Source organism: Petromyzon marinus, chromosome 38, assembly GCF_048934315.1.
Source record: "Petromyzon marinus isolate PM22_M1 ecotype Great Lakes invasive population chromosome 38, UKy_Petmar_22M1.pri1.0, whole genome shotgun sequence".
Classification (NCBI taxonomy): Eukaryota; Metazoa; Chordata; class Hyperoartia; order Petromyzontiformes; family Petromyzontidae; genus Petromyzon; species Petromyzon marinus.
In genome coordinates, this window is record NC_133704.1 from 2718236 (window position 1) to 2734068 (window position 15833).

General features: G+C 48.6%; 2 protein-coding genes across 4 annotated transcripts in view; one reads left to right on the forward strand and one right to left on the reverse strand.

The window, feature by feature from the left end:
* LOC116950258 (membrane-associated phosphatidylinositol transfer protein 2-like) overlaps positions 1-14582 on the reverse strand; it is a 31927-nt gene extending 17345 nt beyond the window's left edge. The window contains exons 1-4 of one of the 3 annotated variants that reach the window (XR_012946325.1): positions 13507-13962; positions 5862-5930; positions 2588-2661; positions 1347-1696 (exon numbers count right to left, since the gene is read on the reverse strand). Coding sequence is in view for 2 of the 3 variants with exons in the window: in XM_032967927.2 (XP_032823818.2) it covers positions 1347-1696; positions 2588-2661; positions 5862-5930; positions 13507-13717 (704 nt within the window). In the remaining variant the exon portion in view is untranslated. Of the gene's footprint in view, positions 1-1346; positions 1697-2587; positions 2662-5861; positions 5931-13506; positions 13963-14207 lie in introns of those variants that run through there. The other 2 variants (XM_032967929.2, XM_032967927.2) reach the window with 2 other exon arrangements.
* Positions 1628-13725, forward strand: LOC142930365 (uncharacterized). The gene is made up of 3 exons (XM_076072503.1): positions 1628-1712; positions 3288-3447; positions 5761-13725. The coding sequence occupies exon 3, from the start codon at positions 7296-7298 to the stop codon at positions 8382-8384; it is 1089 nt and encodes a 362-aa protein (XP_075928618.1). The 5' UTR covers positions 1628-1712; positions 3288-3447; positions 5761-7295; the 3' UTR covers positions 8385-13725.
* Positions 14583-15833: the final 1251 nt, after the last annotated feature.

Consider the following 15833-nt stretch of genomic DNA (forward strand, 5'->3'; position numbering starts at 1 on the left):
ACTTTAGAGTAGTTAAATGAATAATTTAGCGCCATGTATTATTAATTTATTTAATTACTCCGCTCAGCGCGCGCCAAACCACGCATTTGGGCATGCGCGACAAAGTTGACCGGGGGTTGCCCCTAACAACGCACACGCGTTCGTTGGGAGAGGGGGGGGGGAATTATCTTTGACGTTAAAAATGCGAAAAAAATAAACACAACGCTAAGGTAAATTCTTCAAAGTGTCATGTCCTCTTCTCCCCCGCCCCCCCCCCACCCTAATGTGTGCACTTACTACTATAGGGTCGGTAGATACTAATATTATAGCTCTTAGATACGATTATTGTAGAGCGGGCGGGGGGATGGTGTGGGGGGCGGGGGTAGCGGCCCAGCCCCCAGCCTGCCAAGGTGCCACCTCGACCGGCTGGGCAATCTAGGCAAGGCTGGGGGCTCTGCACGGGACTAGGCCTCACGACGGACCTATAGAGTCGGTAGATACGACTATAGGGACAGTAGATACTAATGCGGTCAGTAGTTACTAGAGTCAGTAAATACTACTATACAGTGAGTAGCTACTACTGGCTCAGTTTAAGTAGTATCAATAGATACTACTTAGTATCAATAGATACTACTTAATCTGTTGTATGTAAGTTGTGTAGGTATATATTTACCTACGCGGGGGTAAAAATATTTTTTGAGGGGGGGGGGGTCGATATTTTTCGGAAACCTTTTATATCAACTATTTACCCCCCACTTTCTATAACTTTTTGGAGTTCTGCAAGCGTCTTATAATTTTGTTGGTGGAGGAATGGACAAACGGTCCACCAGGCTTTCACAATAGCTTAGTATCTGTGTATGTATATGTAATGTTTTTAAGAGAAGTTTTGCAATTAATTTTTCGCCCGGGCAACGCCAGTACTTCCCGCATGTTTAATATATCTGTGTGAAGGTACACACATTTGTCATTTTAACTATTGCAAATAGACATAGTACTCAGTGCAAACACTACAGTAAATAAAGGAAGCTAATACGGTCAGAAAAACAATCCATTAAACGTACACACTTACATAAATTGTTCGTTGACTTTGGGTGTTGAGTAAATTTGTTCCATGGAATCACTTAGCTTGGGCTGTTTGCTGAGTAATTGTTGGAATGGCTCACTGTATAGATTGTTTTGTTTGTTTTTTCCAAATTATTTAATAATTAAGCGGCGTCACACATCCAGAGATGAAGGATTCTGTCGGAAACTCGAAACAATTTTTTCCCATGGAGTGGAAAATCCTTCACGTTGGCTTTTTATTAACCCAGTACTTGCAATTTTAAAATGCGCACGCGAGCAATGGTGGGAAAGCGATGAGGGCTCACTGCGTAAGGATGGCAAAGGCGCTGGCGCAGATGGGCGGACACGGCACTGCCCTCACGCTCACGCGCCCCACGGCAGCTGGGAAGTGTGCCCTGCTCACGGCGTCGATGGCCGAGTGCAGGCTGAGGGCGTCCTTGTGCGCGCACCGCGCCTCCGCGCCACCCGCCTGCGCCGCAGCTCCGCTGCCGGAACGGCCGAACCTGGACTCCGTCACAAACGGCGCCCTGTCCCTGGACGACGACCGAGCTCCGAGGGCGCCCGTGAATTTTGGCTCCTGGCCATTGCCGTGCAGCACCAGCAGCAGCACGCGAGGCTCCGTGGCCCACGCTTCCCCTCTCCTGGACATGCCTTCCTGCGACAGAGAATGGGTACGGTTCCATCGGTCACTTGTAACACCGTGCATACAAATGTAAATGTTCATGTCCAACACATCCATCGTCTGACTTGCAATGGTACGCTAGTACAGCAAGCGGATTAATTGCAATCTCTCCGGCGATTGAGCGTTACCCACCTCGCGCACGTCGGTTTTCTCCTGGTACTCCAGTTTCCTCCCACAAGTATAAAAAACGTATTCATGGAGTGGGCCAAACATCCCAATATAGGACCAAAGAGCTTGGGTAATTGTTGGTTGCGCAGGATGTGGCTGCCTCGCTGCATGTGTCCATGGTTTCCCATGCCTCCAAGCGAAAATTGTGCAGATTACAAATTCTAAAGAGTTTTCAAGATGCGATTTGCATGAATGGTGCTATGTGCGATCAAGGGCGGAGCCAGGATTTCAGGCCGGGGTGACATTCAACAAATGTTAATTTCAAGAATGATTAGAGAGTCAGGCTGTTGAACTAGACGCCATCGGTTGGCAACACACTCTGACAATGCAGTTGCACGGAGTCCGCCAGACCGAGTTTCGTACACTTATACGCAGAATGTCACCCCTGTCACCTCCCCTGGTTCCGCCCCTGTGTGCGATACATTATTGTTGTATGTGAAGTTGTTAAAGGGTTATTGAAGTCTGATTCGTGTCGCTGGGTCCCTGTTTTATTCCTGTTTCCAGTAGAGTCAGTCTCGTGCTGCAAAAAGGGCTATGGCCGAATGGAGACGTGCCGCATTTTTTTCAAGCAGACATCTTTCATTAAAAGCACAATCATTGTATTCTTAGAAATGAGCAGTAAGATGGCTTTTGGGTCGACTGGGGAGTGCGGAAAATAAAAAAAGTGAAAGTGCAGGGCCAGACAAGCATCATTACCTCTTCATCTTGGCTCTCCACACTTGTCTGCTCGGGAAATGTGGACGTTTCCAAAGAGATCGTGGACATATCACCTGCAACGTCAAAAGCAAGCAGCACTGCAATGAACAGGACCATTGCCGACGCGTTGATGAATTATTGGCGCGGTAAAATGCACAGCTTGTTTTTACAGCACTGCGATTTATAAATCCTCAAAATTAGATGACATAATTAAAGAATGAGCTTTTCAGAATTACATAAGAGTATAGCCCCATTTGCTATAATTGTCTAGTATTGGATTGCTAAACATTGCATTATATTTATGAATTAGGATTTAAATAAGGATTAAGTATCTGAATAATTATATATTTTAAGCGTGTTTATAGGCATTGCTGCAATTGTTGAATCGAAGCTAAACTTTTTAAAAGTAATAAACATATTGTGCCAGTCATTGCTATGTTTAATACCGTAAAAAAATGTCATATTGTATAATTTCTTGCTATTGAATAGGCCAACGTGATTTTCCGTGTCAAGTGGCTTTTGTTTATTGATGAAGGTTACATGTGCGATACTCTCATAATCTGTTGTAACACATGGATTAGAAACACGGACACTGAGAAATAAAAGCTCAGAGATGTTGCATACTGGGAATTACACTGCAAGACAGAGAGAGGAATACATGGATCAGAGGACAGATGCAAGGATATATGTGTTTTGGCAGGACGCATCACTGGAAGGGATGATGGCTGATGAAAGAGTCTGGTGATGGATGGCAGCCAAAGGAGATAACACGCCTGAGAGGACGGGAACCTTGGAGACGGAGTGACGCTGTTCCTGCACACGATGGCAAAGAAGTCCGGGAGCTAAATGTCAATGTCGAGGTCTGCCAGCCACGATAGGGCTTCAGGAGAGAGTGTAGTTGTTGCTGTTCCTCCGCTGGAGGAGCCACAGACTACAGTGGTTTACTATATGGTGCATAGTTAGGGTTGCATAGCCACAATCGCACTTCTGTGGCTTGTCTTTTAATTTTCCATTCATGAAGGGGATGTGCACATCGGCCTGTTGCTGTTCTGATGCGGTTAATGTACACCAGTGTCTTTGATGGAGGAATGTCAAAGCCAGGAGGGTTGTGATGTTTGGATCTCGAATGAGGTGTTTATTCTGGACGTCCGCATTGTGCCACTCTGTTCGCTAGGAAATTTTGTTTGTTGCGGTAGCACCCGACTTAAGAGCCGCATGGCTCACTGGGATATACCTAATAAATGAAACTTGAAAACTATTCCAGATCTCGGGGGATGGGGACTTGAATCGGTGGCGATGGACAGTGATGAGGTCGTAGTCGATGGTTGCTGTTGGCAAGAAGACGTGTCAATTACCTCTTTGGATATTTGGTGGTAGTTTGTTTGCCAGAACAGGGAGCCCAGGAATTTGCGTTAGTTTTTCATTGTTACGGTTATGATATACGCATTGCATTATTGAATTGTGCATGTAGATGTTTTGTACGCGAGGTTTCGGACCAGGCTGGAGCGCGGTGACTCTACCACTGAGTAGATTAGTGATCAGGTGGCAGTTCACGCCACATCAGCTGAGGTGCCCCAAATAATTCCTGCAAAGTTTCTGAGGCAGGGTGATTCTTGATTCGGTGATGGAGCAAAAAGGATCCTCTCATGTGCAGAGGCGAGATAGATTGTGGCATCGTGGAATCCTTGAGTCATAATAACAACATGTACAGCGTTTCATCCAGCGGTGGATATATCATGAATGATGATAATAATACATCTAATCTCAATAGTTTGTGGACATTGCTCCTGAGCTCACTCTATCAATGTGAATGTACACTTCACATGACGCCCTCATTTATTTTGGAATCGGAAGCGTCTGCATTTTCTTCATGTAAATGCAAATCTGCACTCGTGTAATTTGTCATCCAATTATCCAAGTCAATATAATGCAATGTTGCATGTTTTTGCCGATCTTGTGAAGCTGATGCTGACTCGATCGTAAAAGCCAGAGGCACGCGTTGGTTTAACGCTATACCATCGGGTTATCGTGAGCAGCAATGCAGTCATTCATTCTGCTTGCTATTTAGTATTCATTGTTACTCGGTGGCAATGCATAGCTAATGTGGTGACCATAAGAGCTATTTAATGCATTTGCAAGGTAATAAAAACCTGTCCTAACTCTTGTTGTAACTGCTGTGGCTAATGACACTCATGTGTACTGTGCTGTATTGTATTGCCAACGAACTGTGTTCATGCATGTTTATGGAAGTGCATTTCGTTTTTGTTTTACAATGTTGCTGAGCATAGGCTCAAGTGCTCAAAATGCAAATTTGCCAGCAATAAACAGCCACCGTGAAAGTTCTACACAATCGCTAAGGGTGCAACGCGTTTCCTGAATTGAGCGGAGGTTACTCTAAGAGCCTGGGAAAATGAGACGATGGATGGGACGGGATTCCAGTGTGGAGCAGTGCAAGGAAAAAATTACAAAGATAATTATTGACGTGACCTGCAGTGTGGTGGTTCAACACAGTGTGGATAAACCAGCCAGTCTGATAGATCGAGTCCTCAAAATGGGGTGGACGAATCAATAAGCGAAATTCACGGGCACAACAACCGTGGTAGTGGCAATATAAGAGTGATAAGGAGGTGACTGATCACTGCTGAGCGAGTGACTAGAGTGCATTAATGAGGGCTGGATTCTGGCATTCGGAGAAGGAAGTGTCTATAACCATAGATATGGTTCGCATTGCCAGCCTAGCACTGGGTCATGCCAGCAGAATAACAATGAGAGAAGTTTGCAGCATCTGGTTCAAATGAGCACTAAGGTGGTGCTCATCTCCCGTTCACAGCCCTGTGCCAGCGGTGGAAATTCCAGCGGTGAGAATTGCACAGTTCCTGTGGTGGAGGAGAGTCTCAGCATAGATTACATATTTGAACGTAATAATTCATGCAAAAAAATGCAACAATGCTTTATCATCCTACCATTGAAACAAAACAATCTGCATATTATATATTTTGTATAATCTCAGTTAACCTCCATCCATTTTATAATCAAGGTAGTATTGCAGTGTACTCAAGCAACAGCTGGGAATAAGATTAGGAAAAATGCAAAGGCGACAGTTTTTTTTGTGTCGTGTACAATTTTAACTAAGCACTGTACGTGTCTGTAATGGTTATGTTTCGTGTTTTCAGTGACCGATAAAGGTGGCGGCTTGCAGGGAGGAAGGAGGATGCGGCATGCGCCGTCATCCCAGCAACAAAAGTACCGTGCACCCACTCCGTGGGACACCTACCCGGAGCATCCAGAAACTCCTCATCCGAGCTTGCGTCGGCTTCCTCACTGAGTCTCTGCATCTGTAGCTCTGGAACGGCAAAGACGGCGGACGTCACTGAGTAACGTGACAGAGGAGCCGCTCCTCCGCCTGATGTCAAACCCACACGGGCCGCTTTATCGCCGCGCAAAGGCAGAGAGAATGCCGCAGCCTCTACCCTGCCCACACGGAAAGCGCAGTGTCCATCATGAGGAGCATCATGCATGATGCATGGATATGGTTATTTTTATCTGAGCCCTCTTCCCATACATAATATGTTTTAAATCTAACGCTGCCCACAATGCTGCGTGTGGGTGTGTGCACTCTCTGCACCGGTTGTGTTTTTTGTTGTCAGTATATCTTCACAGCAACATCATTGTAAGCAATCATGATACCTTGTGTTGGGAATATACAGATGAGTCGAGATCGGGATATTACCTTGCATAATTACATGGGTTAATTCCAAAACCACGAATGTAAAAATTATTACAAGATTCTAGGATGTCACGACTTACTGTCTGCAGAATCTGGTTTTGTTTCATGAAATTCTGATTTGTTAAATTCATCACCCAATGTCTGTGCACACGAATGTATTAACACGATTATATATTTAAAAAAAATCGTTATGATGTTGTTGTTGACATTTGTATGTTGTTTTGATAATGCATATGTAATGACTGAGGATTATGAATCCAGTGCACTGTGCGTTTGCCGCAGTGCAGAGCAGTATTTCTACACTTGTTACTGATTTCTACTTTCACTGACACAATCCTTTAAATAACTAATGGAATCCTATCTTTGCAATGCATCAAAGAAGTCCCAGTCACAGGTTTACATGTGCATGGACAGTGCGGAAAGAGAGAGACGGTGCGTGGGTGGAGATAACGAGAGGATAGGGACAGTGCGTGGCCAGGTGGTCACGAGGGATAATTACAGGAGGGAACCATGGGGGGATGTTCGGGATTGGCTGAGACAGTTCGGGAAAGAAGGTGTGGCCGGGGGCGAGGCGAGGCCACGCCGGGGGGGAATATAAGGCGGAGGCTGAGAGCTCGAGGCTGCCCTCGGATCGGGATGGACTGTCTCTACGACGCCATTGTCTTCGGGCCGTTGCTGTCTCCATGAGAAAAACACGGGACGGCACGAGCATGTGCTTAAATGGGCAGTGGGGGACAGGGCTTGGTTATACTGCCGTCTCCGTGTTGTCGCTGTCTCCATGCGGTCGTTGCTTGGGTGCTGTCCTAGCCCAAGTATCTGTTGTTATCCTAGCCCAAGCATCTGTTGTTATTCTAGCCCAAGTACTGTATGCTAGTCATAGCTAAGTACGGTAGGATATGAGAGTACGTTATCTGCGCGACGCACCCTAATAAATAAAGAAGACAAAAGTTGTCCGAGAGTCATTACAACTGGTGTCAGGAGATGTCGAGATACTCAAGAAAGAAGAACCCACCTACTGCGACCTCGGACGAGGATGAAGATGAGGAGGAAACCCCTTCCCAGGCAGCCCCGGAAACAGGGGCCTCGGTGTACGAGCCCCTGGGCACGGCGGGAGCGATGGTGGGGACGGAGGAGGGAGCCAAGGGCAAGCAGCCTCGGGCCGTGGAGGGGTGGCGAGAGGTGGCGGGGAGACTGGATCTGCTCCTCATGGCCGTCACGCGACTCTCCCTGCTGCTGGACGCGATGGCGGCACCAGCGGGAGCCACAGATGCCACGCGACGGCGACCCGTCGAGGAGACGGGGCGGATGACGGCCGCCGGTGCTGCCACGGCATTGGACACATGCCGGAGCCCGCGCGGGGGGTGGCGGCCATCAGCCACGTGGTTGAGGCCAGATCAGCGCCGACCGCCACCTCCCACGTGGTGGAGCCCACGCTGTCGCCAGCTGCCATCTTCCACGCGTCGGATTCCGCGAGAGCGGGGGCGGCCATCGCCCACGCCGCAGAGACCGCGTGGTCAACAGCCGCCATTTTCCCAGTGGGGGAGGGGGCGTGATCAGCGGGCGCCATTTGCGACCAACTGCGGCTCCATCCCCAATGGGGCAGCAATGGGCCAATTAAGGACGCTGCCCCCTGTCAGGGAGTTTGTGGCAGCAAGGGGCGATTGGGCCGCCTTCACCCGGTGGTTCGAAGCAGCGTTCTCCTCGGTCGAGTGGACGGAGGATGAGGCCTTGCGGGCCTTACCCACGGCCTTCGATAATGACGCTCTTGCAGCATTCCGAGCCATTCTTCCGGAGAAGCGGGCAACTCTTCATCAGGCATACGGGGAGATGGCAGCGGTTTTCGACCCTCCTTTCAATGCACGGAGGAAATTTTTGAAACTGAGGCGAAGGGAGGACGAGACATCCCTCGCTTACCGCAGTGCACTGATGGTGCTGGGACAGGCGGCATACCCGCGTATGGATCCGGCGGCGATTCACTCTTTAACGATGGAGAAGCTGTTGAGGTTGGCCCAAGAGAAGGGGGTTGTGCTGCCCATTGTCGAAAGGAGACACAGACATCCCTGTGGATGACCAGATGCCTGCAGGCCCATGAAAATGTAACCCGATGGACCCCGGTGGCGGCGTGGTGGTGGGAGCCTGGGTCAGAGGACACGCCGACCCGCCGGGCAGCCAAGAGTAATCCAAGGCTGGTGGAGGAGGAACCGGAGCTGCAGAGGGAGATGGTAGCGGCGATGCAGGGATGACTTCGGTGGCGAGGGGACACCCCGCGACAACCTCAGGGTTGGGTCCCCAGGGGAGAAGCGACCCTTCCGCCACGAGGTTGGGTTCCCAGGGGAGAGGTGACCCCTCCACCACAAGGTTAGGTCCCCGGGAGAAGGACGATCTCTCCGCCTCACGGACCCTCCATCTCCTGCTTCCGGTGTGGATGACCGGGACATATCATGCGGGGATGCCGGAGTGATGTTTAGCCCTCAACGTCCTTCTCGACATCCACCGGCCTGCCGACAATCCCGTCCCAGCCCCAACAGGCAAGTTGCGGCACACCGGACAATTTGCCCGTACCACCACCACCTCACATCCAGATTGTCATGTAATTCGTCGGTCAATCTTGCCTCCCCTTCACCCGTTGGGGTACGCGAACAAGGGGATCAGAATATGGATGGGTGAACAAATTCCTTTACTCAGTGGAGAAAATTGGCGCGTCGAGTGGTAGCAGCTGCGGCAGGGTCATCGGCAATAGTTGGTTTTCATTTAAAGGTTAGAGGTGCGGGTCTTTGTTGACACAGGGGCCTCAGCTACCATCATTTCAGACGTTATTTATCATTTGTTGCCCCTAAGAGATCGTCGCATTTTGCCAGTGGAAAATGCATGTGTTGCGGCTAATGGGGGGAGTATGAGCATTTTGGGACGGATAGAGGCATGTGTGAGAATAAGGGAATTGGAAGTGTCATGGCCCATTTTGGTTTAGAAGACGGTGGTACCTTTACTTTTAGGAATAGATTTTTTGGGAAGGATGCCCTTGAAAATTTTAACGGATCAACGCTGTATTGAAATGCTGTCAAGACAGCGTTTGTTATTTTTTAATGCCCCACATAGGAAACCAGTTCAGAATGCCACGGTTCAGGCCTTGGCAAAGGAATCTATACAGATTCTGCCAGGCACGCAAATGTTGATTCCCCTGCACTACCGAAAACGCCTCCAGTTGGCTGACCCCGAGGAGGGGGTCCTTTTGATTCCATCAAACGCAGCGACCCGAGGACTCGCGTTAGTGGGGGCTCAGACAATCGTTCGGGGAAACCAGCAACCCTTCCTACAGGTCCTGAATGTGGGCCTGGGAGCGGCTGTGGTTCAGGCAGGGGCAGTGTTGGCTCACGCAACGGCAGCATGCTGCGGGGTTGTTGACATGGGGGCAGTTGAGGTCGTGGCCGCGATGCAACAGCGAGCGGAGCCAGAGGGGACATGGATGGAGGAATTATGTAAGGAGAACCCTGATTTGTTCCATGCACAGCGGACCAAACTTCGGTCGTTGTTATGGGAGTTCTCCGACGTTTTCAGTGAAGGGAAATTTGATATCGGGCGTACTAATTTGTTGCAACACCACATCGATACAAGTGATGCAGCTCCTATTCGGCAGAATTCATATTGAATGAGTCTTGTTGAAAAGGAACATGTACACCGGGCGGTAAGGGAAATGTTGGCCGTGGACGTAATTTCATCTTTAACCAGCCCCAGAGGAGAACCCTGAGTTGTTCGTTAAGCAAGATGGTAGCCTGCGCTTTTGCGTTGACTTCCGTAGATTGAATAAGGTTTCGGTGGCAGATGCTTACCCGCTGCCACGTATGGACGATTTCCTGGACACATTGGCGAGCGCTCTTTTTTTTCAAATCTGGACCTACTGTCGGGATTTTGGCAATTTCCCTTAGACGAATCGTCCAAGCCTAAAACGGCGTTCCGCACACTCCAGGGACTGTTCCAGTTTAATTGCCTCCCTATGGGATTACATTCAGCCCCGGCCACTTTCCAACGCCTTATGGAATTGGTGTTGGCAGGATTACAATGGGACTCTTGTCTTATTTATTTGGATGACATCATCTTTAGCCGAACATTCGACGAGCATTTGCAGTGGTTGCTGACGGTGCTCTCTAGGGTACGGGCGGCAAACCTTAAGTTAAAATCTGCTAAGTGCCATTTGTTGCAGACTTCCGTGCGGTATTTGGGTCATGTTGTCAGTATGAAGGGTATTGTGATGGATCCGGATAAAACTGCGTGTGTGCATGATTGACCAATCCCTAAATCGGTAGGCGAGGTGTGCAGTTTTGTAGGCTTTGCATCGTACTACCGGAGATTTGTTCCGCAGTTTGCGACAATTGTCAAACCCTTGCATGCCTTGACGGGTAAGAATCAGAAATTTATATGGGGCCAAGAGGAGGAGGCCGCGTTCTCTGCGTTGCGCGATTGCCTTTCCAACGTGGACTCCTCTTGACTATCCGGACTTTTCCCTGCCGTTCATACTGGATACGGACGCTAGTAACATGGGTATAGGAGCTGTCCTGTCTCAGGTTAAGAACGGGGTGGAAAGGGAAACTGCATACGGAAGCCGCGTCCTATCACCCGCGGAACAGCGGTATTGTGTCACCCGTAGATAATTTTTGGCTATGGTGTACTTTGTCCAACAGTACAGGCCATACCTTTATGGCAGAGAATTTGTGGTCCGTACGGATTACGCGGCCCTCCAGTTCTCCTCTGGCCAGCTCTCTCAGTGGTTAGAAATACTCCAAGAGTATTCGTTCCGCGTGGTTTACCGCTGGGGTGTGAGGCACTGTAATGCCGATGCGTTGTCGCGCTTGCCATTAAATTACCCTTGTGCATGCTCGTCGGGTGCGGGCCGGTGTGGATTGCTTGGGGGAGGGTCAACTGGGGTCGTAGTGGCCTCAGGTGACCCGCCGCTCGCCGTAGTGGACGCACATAAGGACAACATGCTGGGCCTCACGCGGGCAAAATGGAGAAAGTTGCAGATGGAGGATGTCTCCCTCTTGTGACACCGTGTGGACCTTGATCAGAAGAAACACGGCCGTAAGGGGAACTCGCGGTTTGTCCTCCGGGCAGGGTTGCTTATGTGGTGTCATGAGGTTTCGGGCAGATTATGTATCGTAGTCCCCAAAGGCCTGCGAGGCAGGTTGACGCGGGCAGTGCACGCTGACAAGCTGATGCAACTTGGGCACCGGAAAACCTTGCTTACGGTGCAAAGATATTTTATTGGCCGGGGATGTCTAATGATGTCTTCCATTTCATTAAAGGTTGCACTGATTGTCCGCTTCGCAAGCCACCGGCGAAAAAATCTCAACCCCCTTTACAATCTATCACGGTGTCCTGCATTAACGAATTGGTTGCGCTGGATATCCTGGGACCCTTTCCGACTACGCAAAAGGGAAATAAATGTATCCTTGTTGGGGTTGAGTATTTTTTTTGGTGGCCAATGGCCTGACCATTGCCCGACCAAACAGCTGTATCCATAGCCGATGCATTTTTGCACGGCCATGTGATGGATAAGGGGGCTCATGAGCAGCTTCTCACGGACCAAGGCTGAAATTTCTTCTCAAATCTGCTTCGGGAAGTGTGCGATGTATTAGGCACAAAGAGGATCAGAACATCACCATACCATCCCGAAATGGATGGTATGCTGGAACGTCTGCACCGGACCCTAACAACTATGCTGTCAGGTCGTTAATGAGGCACAAACGGACTGGGATTTCCATGTCCCGGGTATTTTGGCAGCGTACAGGGTGGCCCCACACACCTCTACATGATTTTCCCCTTTTTTCTCATGTATGGCCGGTAGAACGAAGCCCCTATTGAGGTGCAATTAGGGTTGGCCTTGAGAAAGAAGGGAGCGGCCATGCCCAGATCACGCTGCGACGTGTCTCGGAAGCTCGTGAAGCGGCCAGAGAAAACACAGTAAAGATGCAAGCTGTTAACGAGAAAAACACGGGACGGCACGAGCATGTGCTTAAATGGGCAGTGAGGGGACAGGGCTTGGTTATACTGCCGTCTCCGTGCTGTGGCTGTCTCCATGCGGCCGTTGCTTGGGTGCTGTCCTTGCCCAAGTATCTGTCGTTATCCTAGCCCAAGTACTGTATGCTAGTCATAGCGAAGTACTGTAGGATATGAGAGTACGTTATCTGCGCGACGCGCCCTAATAACTCAATAAAGAAGAAAGACAGAAGTTGTCCGAGCGTCATTAGACGTGCATAGTTTACAGACTAAATCAGCTCATGCGCAGGTGCTGGATGGATGTTGCATCGCAAGATCGTGAGAGGTTGGAACGACTTGGGGAGGCCTTTGTTCAACAGTGGATTGATCACAGCTGATAATGATGATGAATTCATTCTCACATTATAATTCACAGCCCTACTTTACCAAGCTGGTCAGTACAGGTTGGCGAAGGGGGTGCCCAGGTCCGGTTCAAATGTCACTCAACACTGATGTTAGCCGAACCTAGGTTGCTGGGATTATAACATGGTGCGCTAACCACTGCGCCACCACTCCACCCCACGTTAGATTTAGTATTATTTATCATTCAAAAAATACTTTAAAACCAACAAAGCTAATGAAATAATACAGGAATGGGACTTTCTTTCCCATGAATATCCAGGGTTAGTAAAACATGTATTGCCTCAACAGGAATATAATAAACTAGCTCCAAAGCACATGTCATTACAACTGGCAATAATTAGGACACTTACAAGCTTACACTGCAAACATGGACTGCAAGGTAGTCATCGCGACATGTGGATGTCACTGAACATAGTTGTGATGCGTGTACACATTATCCGTGCTGGTCATGCTCATGGAGGGTTAATTATTTTTGAGGTTTTTCATGCAGATATGATAAGATCAGCAACACAACGCCATCATTCCCTACTTGTAGTGTGTGTGCGTGTAGCCTTCGTGTACAAACGTGCTTAACTGTGGACGGTTTTTTTTAATGATGCGAATACTTTGTTCAATTATTCGTTCTCTCTTTGTGTTGCCACAAGGACAAACTATGCACCAGCCATGCTCTCCGGCGACACGACGTTCATCTGTATTCCACCGCAATACGGAGACTTTCATTCGGGCCACAATTCACGGGAAAGAAACGCAACGCGGCCCTACGAGAATGCGCAGGTTACATCATTGACTCGTTCCTTACCGCAGCCGATTGTGAAACCTTTACGTTGAACGCATCCCCATCGATGACCATCGCCGCACGCAACGTTTCTGGCGCTTCTGCGAAGCAAAATTCCGCTGCACCCCGTTCGCGGATTTCGTCCCTGAGCGTTGTGGTGCAGCCGTGTGCGGCACGCCGAGTGTGCTTGCTTGAGGTTTTTTTTTGTTGTTGTGATACATGTAGCTTTATTCATTGCAATACGTGAGTTTCCGACACAAGCTATCGTGCGGGAACACCTCGTTGTACAAGGTTACACGGAGTCAACACGTTAGCCATTGAGCAGCTAAAGTCGCCGATTAAAAATAAAAAAGTAACGTGCGTAACTTAAAGGTACAAATCGGAGAAAATGTCAAATTGGCGACGGCGCTGGACGATGACATTCGAGGGATGAGCGCGCCAAGCGAACCATGCGAAATTGCTCGGTAGAAAATCCCCGCGCCCTTCATCCGAACTCCCCTGCCCCCGTGGACAAATTGGCCGGTCTCACCGAGGGACATTGACGGCGACGTTCTCACAGCGTGACAACTCATTCAAAGATCGTGCCTCGCATAATGCACGCGTGGGTTTATACCAAATTCACAGCAGTCCCCTGTTGCACGGAATTTACAACAAGAAATACACAACGTATCGATCGATATGCCTTATGTTAACACCAACACAACGACAAAAAATCCCGCGCTTACCTTGCCATAAAATACCGTGTGCGAATTACATCCGTGTGTGTCTTTTTTTTCCTTCAAGAACAAGCCGAATGAAGAGCTGGGACGGGAATGAGCAGCAGACTTGAGAAGCTTGCGACGCCAGAGGACGGAGAGAGAGACAGGGACAATCGCTGCTCACACTGTCGGTAAATGCGGTGGAAGACGCAGGCGATCCCAACTTGTCAGCAGCGCTGCAGGCTCACCCAAAGAGATTGCACTTTCTGCTTGGAGCCACTCTGGATTCTGGCACGTCCCGAACGCATCGCCAAGGACTGAAGACTCACGTTCGTCCGCGAGCTGCGGCTGAGGCTGCTGCTATATTTAACCACTTGTGTTTACCAATGCTGTGTGCGTGGCCACGCCATGATTCAGAGTCCCCCCCCCACCACCACCCCGTGCTATGGCATCACGCCCCCACGGAAGATGCCTGTGGGAATGCCACAGGTTTAACTCCTGATCTGATAATGTCACTCTCACTGCTCCCATCGCCTCTTGTCACCTGCGTCGTATTTAGAAGTAAAAAAAATGCTACAAAGTACTGGAGAGCGACTCTTTCTCATGGGCCTGTGACCATCAATTGCATGACTGGGTGCTAATGAAGTTCGCGCAGCGGTAAAAAAAACATCGTGAACAACATCAAAATGTTCTTTATGTCAGTATTCTATAAATCCTGTGCGATATACTTGCAGTGTTGACGTGATTATGTACGAACATCGTTTAAAATGCGAATGTTTTACTGTCACGTACAGTGTAAGGTATTTTTAATTGTTTAAAACTAAACAAAGTATACATATAGAGAGGGGGAAACAACAGCGACTAACACGTACTGTCATGCCAACATCGTTGTGGCCATTTTGTTCTCTTGGTCAATTTTTCTGAGCTGTTGCAGCTCGTGGATGGCGCTCATGCACATCTTTCACGTTTGGAAGAAGGGGAGCGACACATGCAGGGAGCAGAGGGCAAGCAAGGAGGCCCTTCACCACGAGCGGTGGCGACAACAGCGAATGGTTCATTAATCATTGAACTGCATTAACCTGTTGTTGTTTTTTTTCCTATTGGATTGTTCCCCCCCCCCCCCCCCCACGTTTCCGCAAATACTGCACTCAATCACCTTCAATGTTTTGAGTGTTTCTTGCCGTGGGCCGACCACCCGTGTTTGGCATGTGACCTGTCGGCATACGTTGAAATGGAAATGAATATTGCAAAACAGTCTTAGTCCCTCGTTCCAAACTTTAACATTTAAAATGTGTCCAAATGTGCTATGCGCACTGGCATGAGGTCACAGCAGAGCTATCAGCAACGACAACAATTTGAAGATCAGAGCATGGAATATTGATACATGTGACAATATAATTTTTTTTTCCTTTTGGGTTGCACGTAATTCTAATTTTACAGTAATTATTCTTAAGTTGGGTAATTAGGAAATGTACAGGTTCCAGGTCAAAGTTATAGTTTAAATAACAATACAATAATAATCTTTATCGAGTTGAGCCTCAATTGGGTTTGTCATTTTTAAATTGTATATTTTTAAATGTCCAAGTTTCTGATCCTATCACAGCAGGTAATATGCACGAATCTAAAACGCTCTTTCCTGTACCAATTGGTATG

Bases quoted from the DNA above. Each gene is read 5' to 3' on its own strand.
- LOC142930365 (XM_076072503.1), top strand. From the start codon at position 7,296: ATGTCGAGATACTCAAGAAAGAAGAACCCACCTACTGCGACCTCGGAC.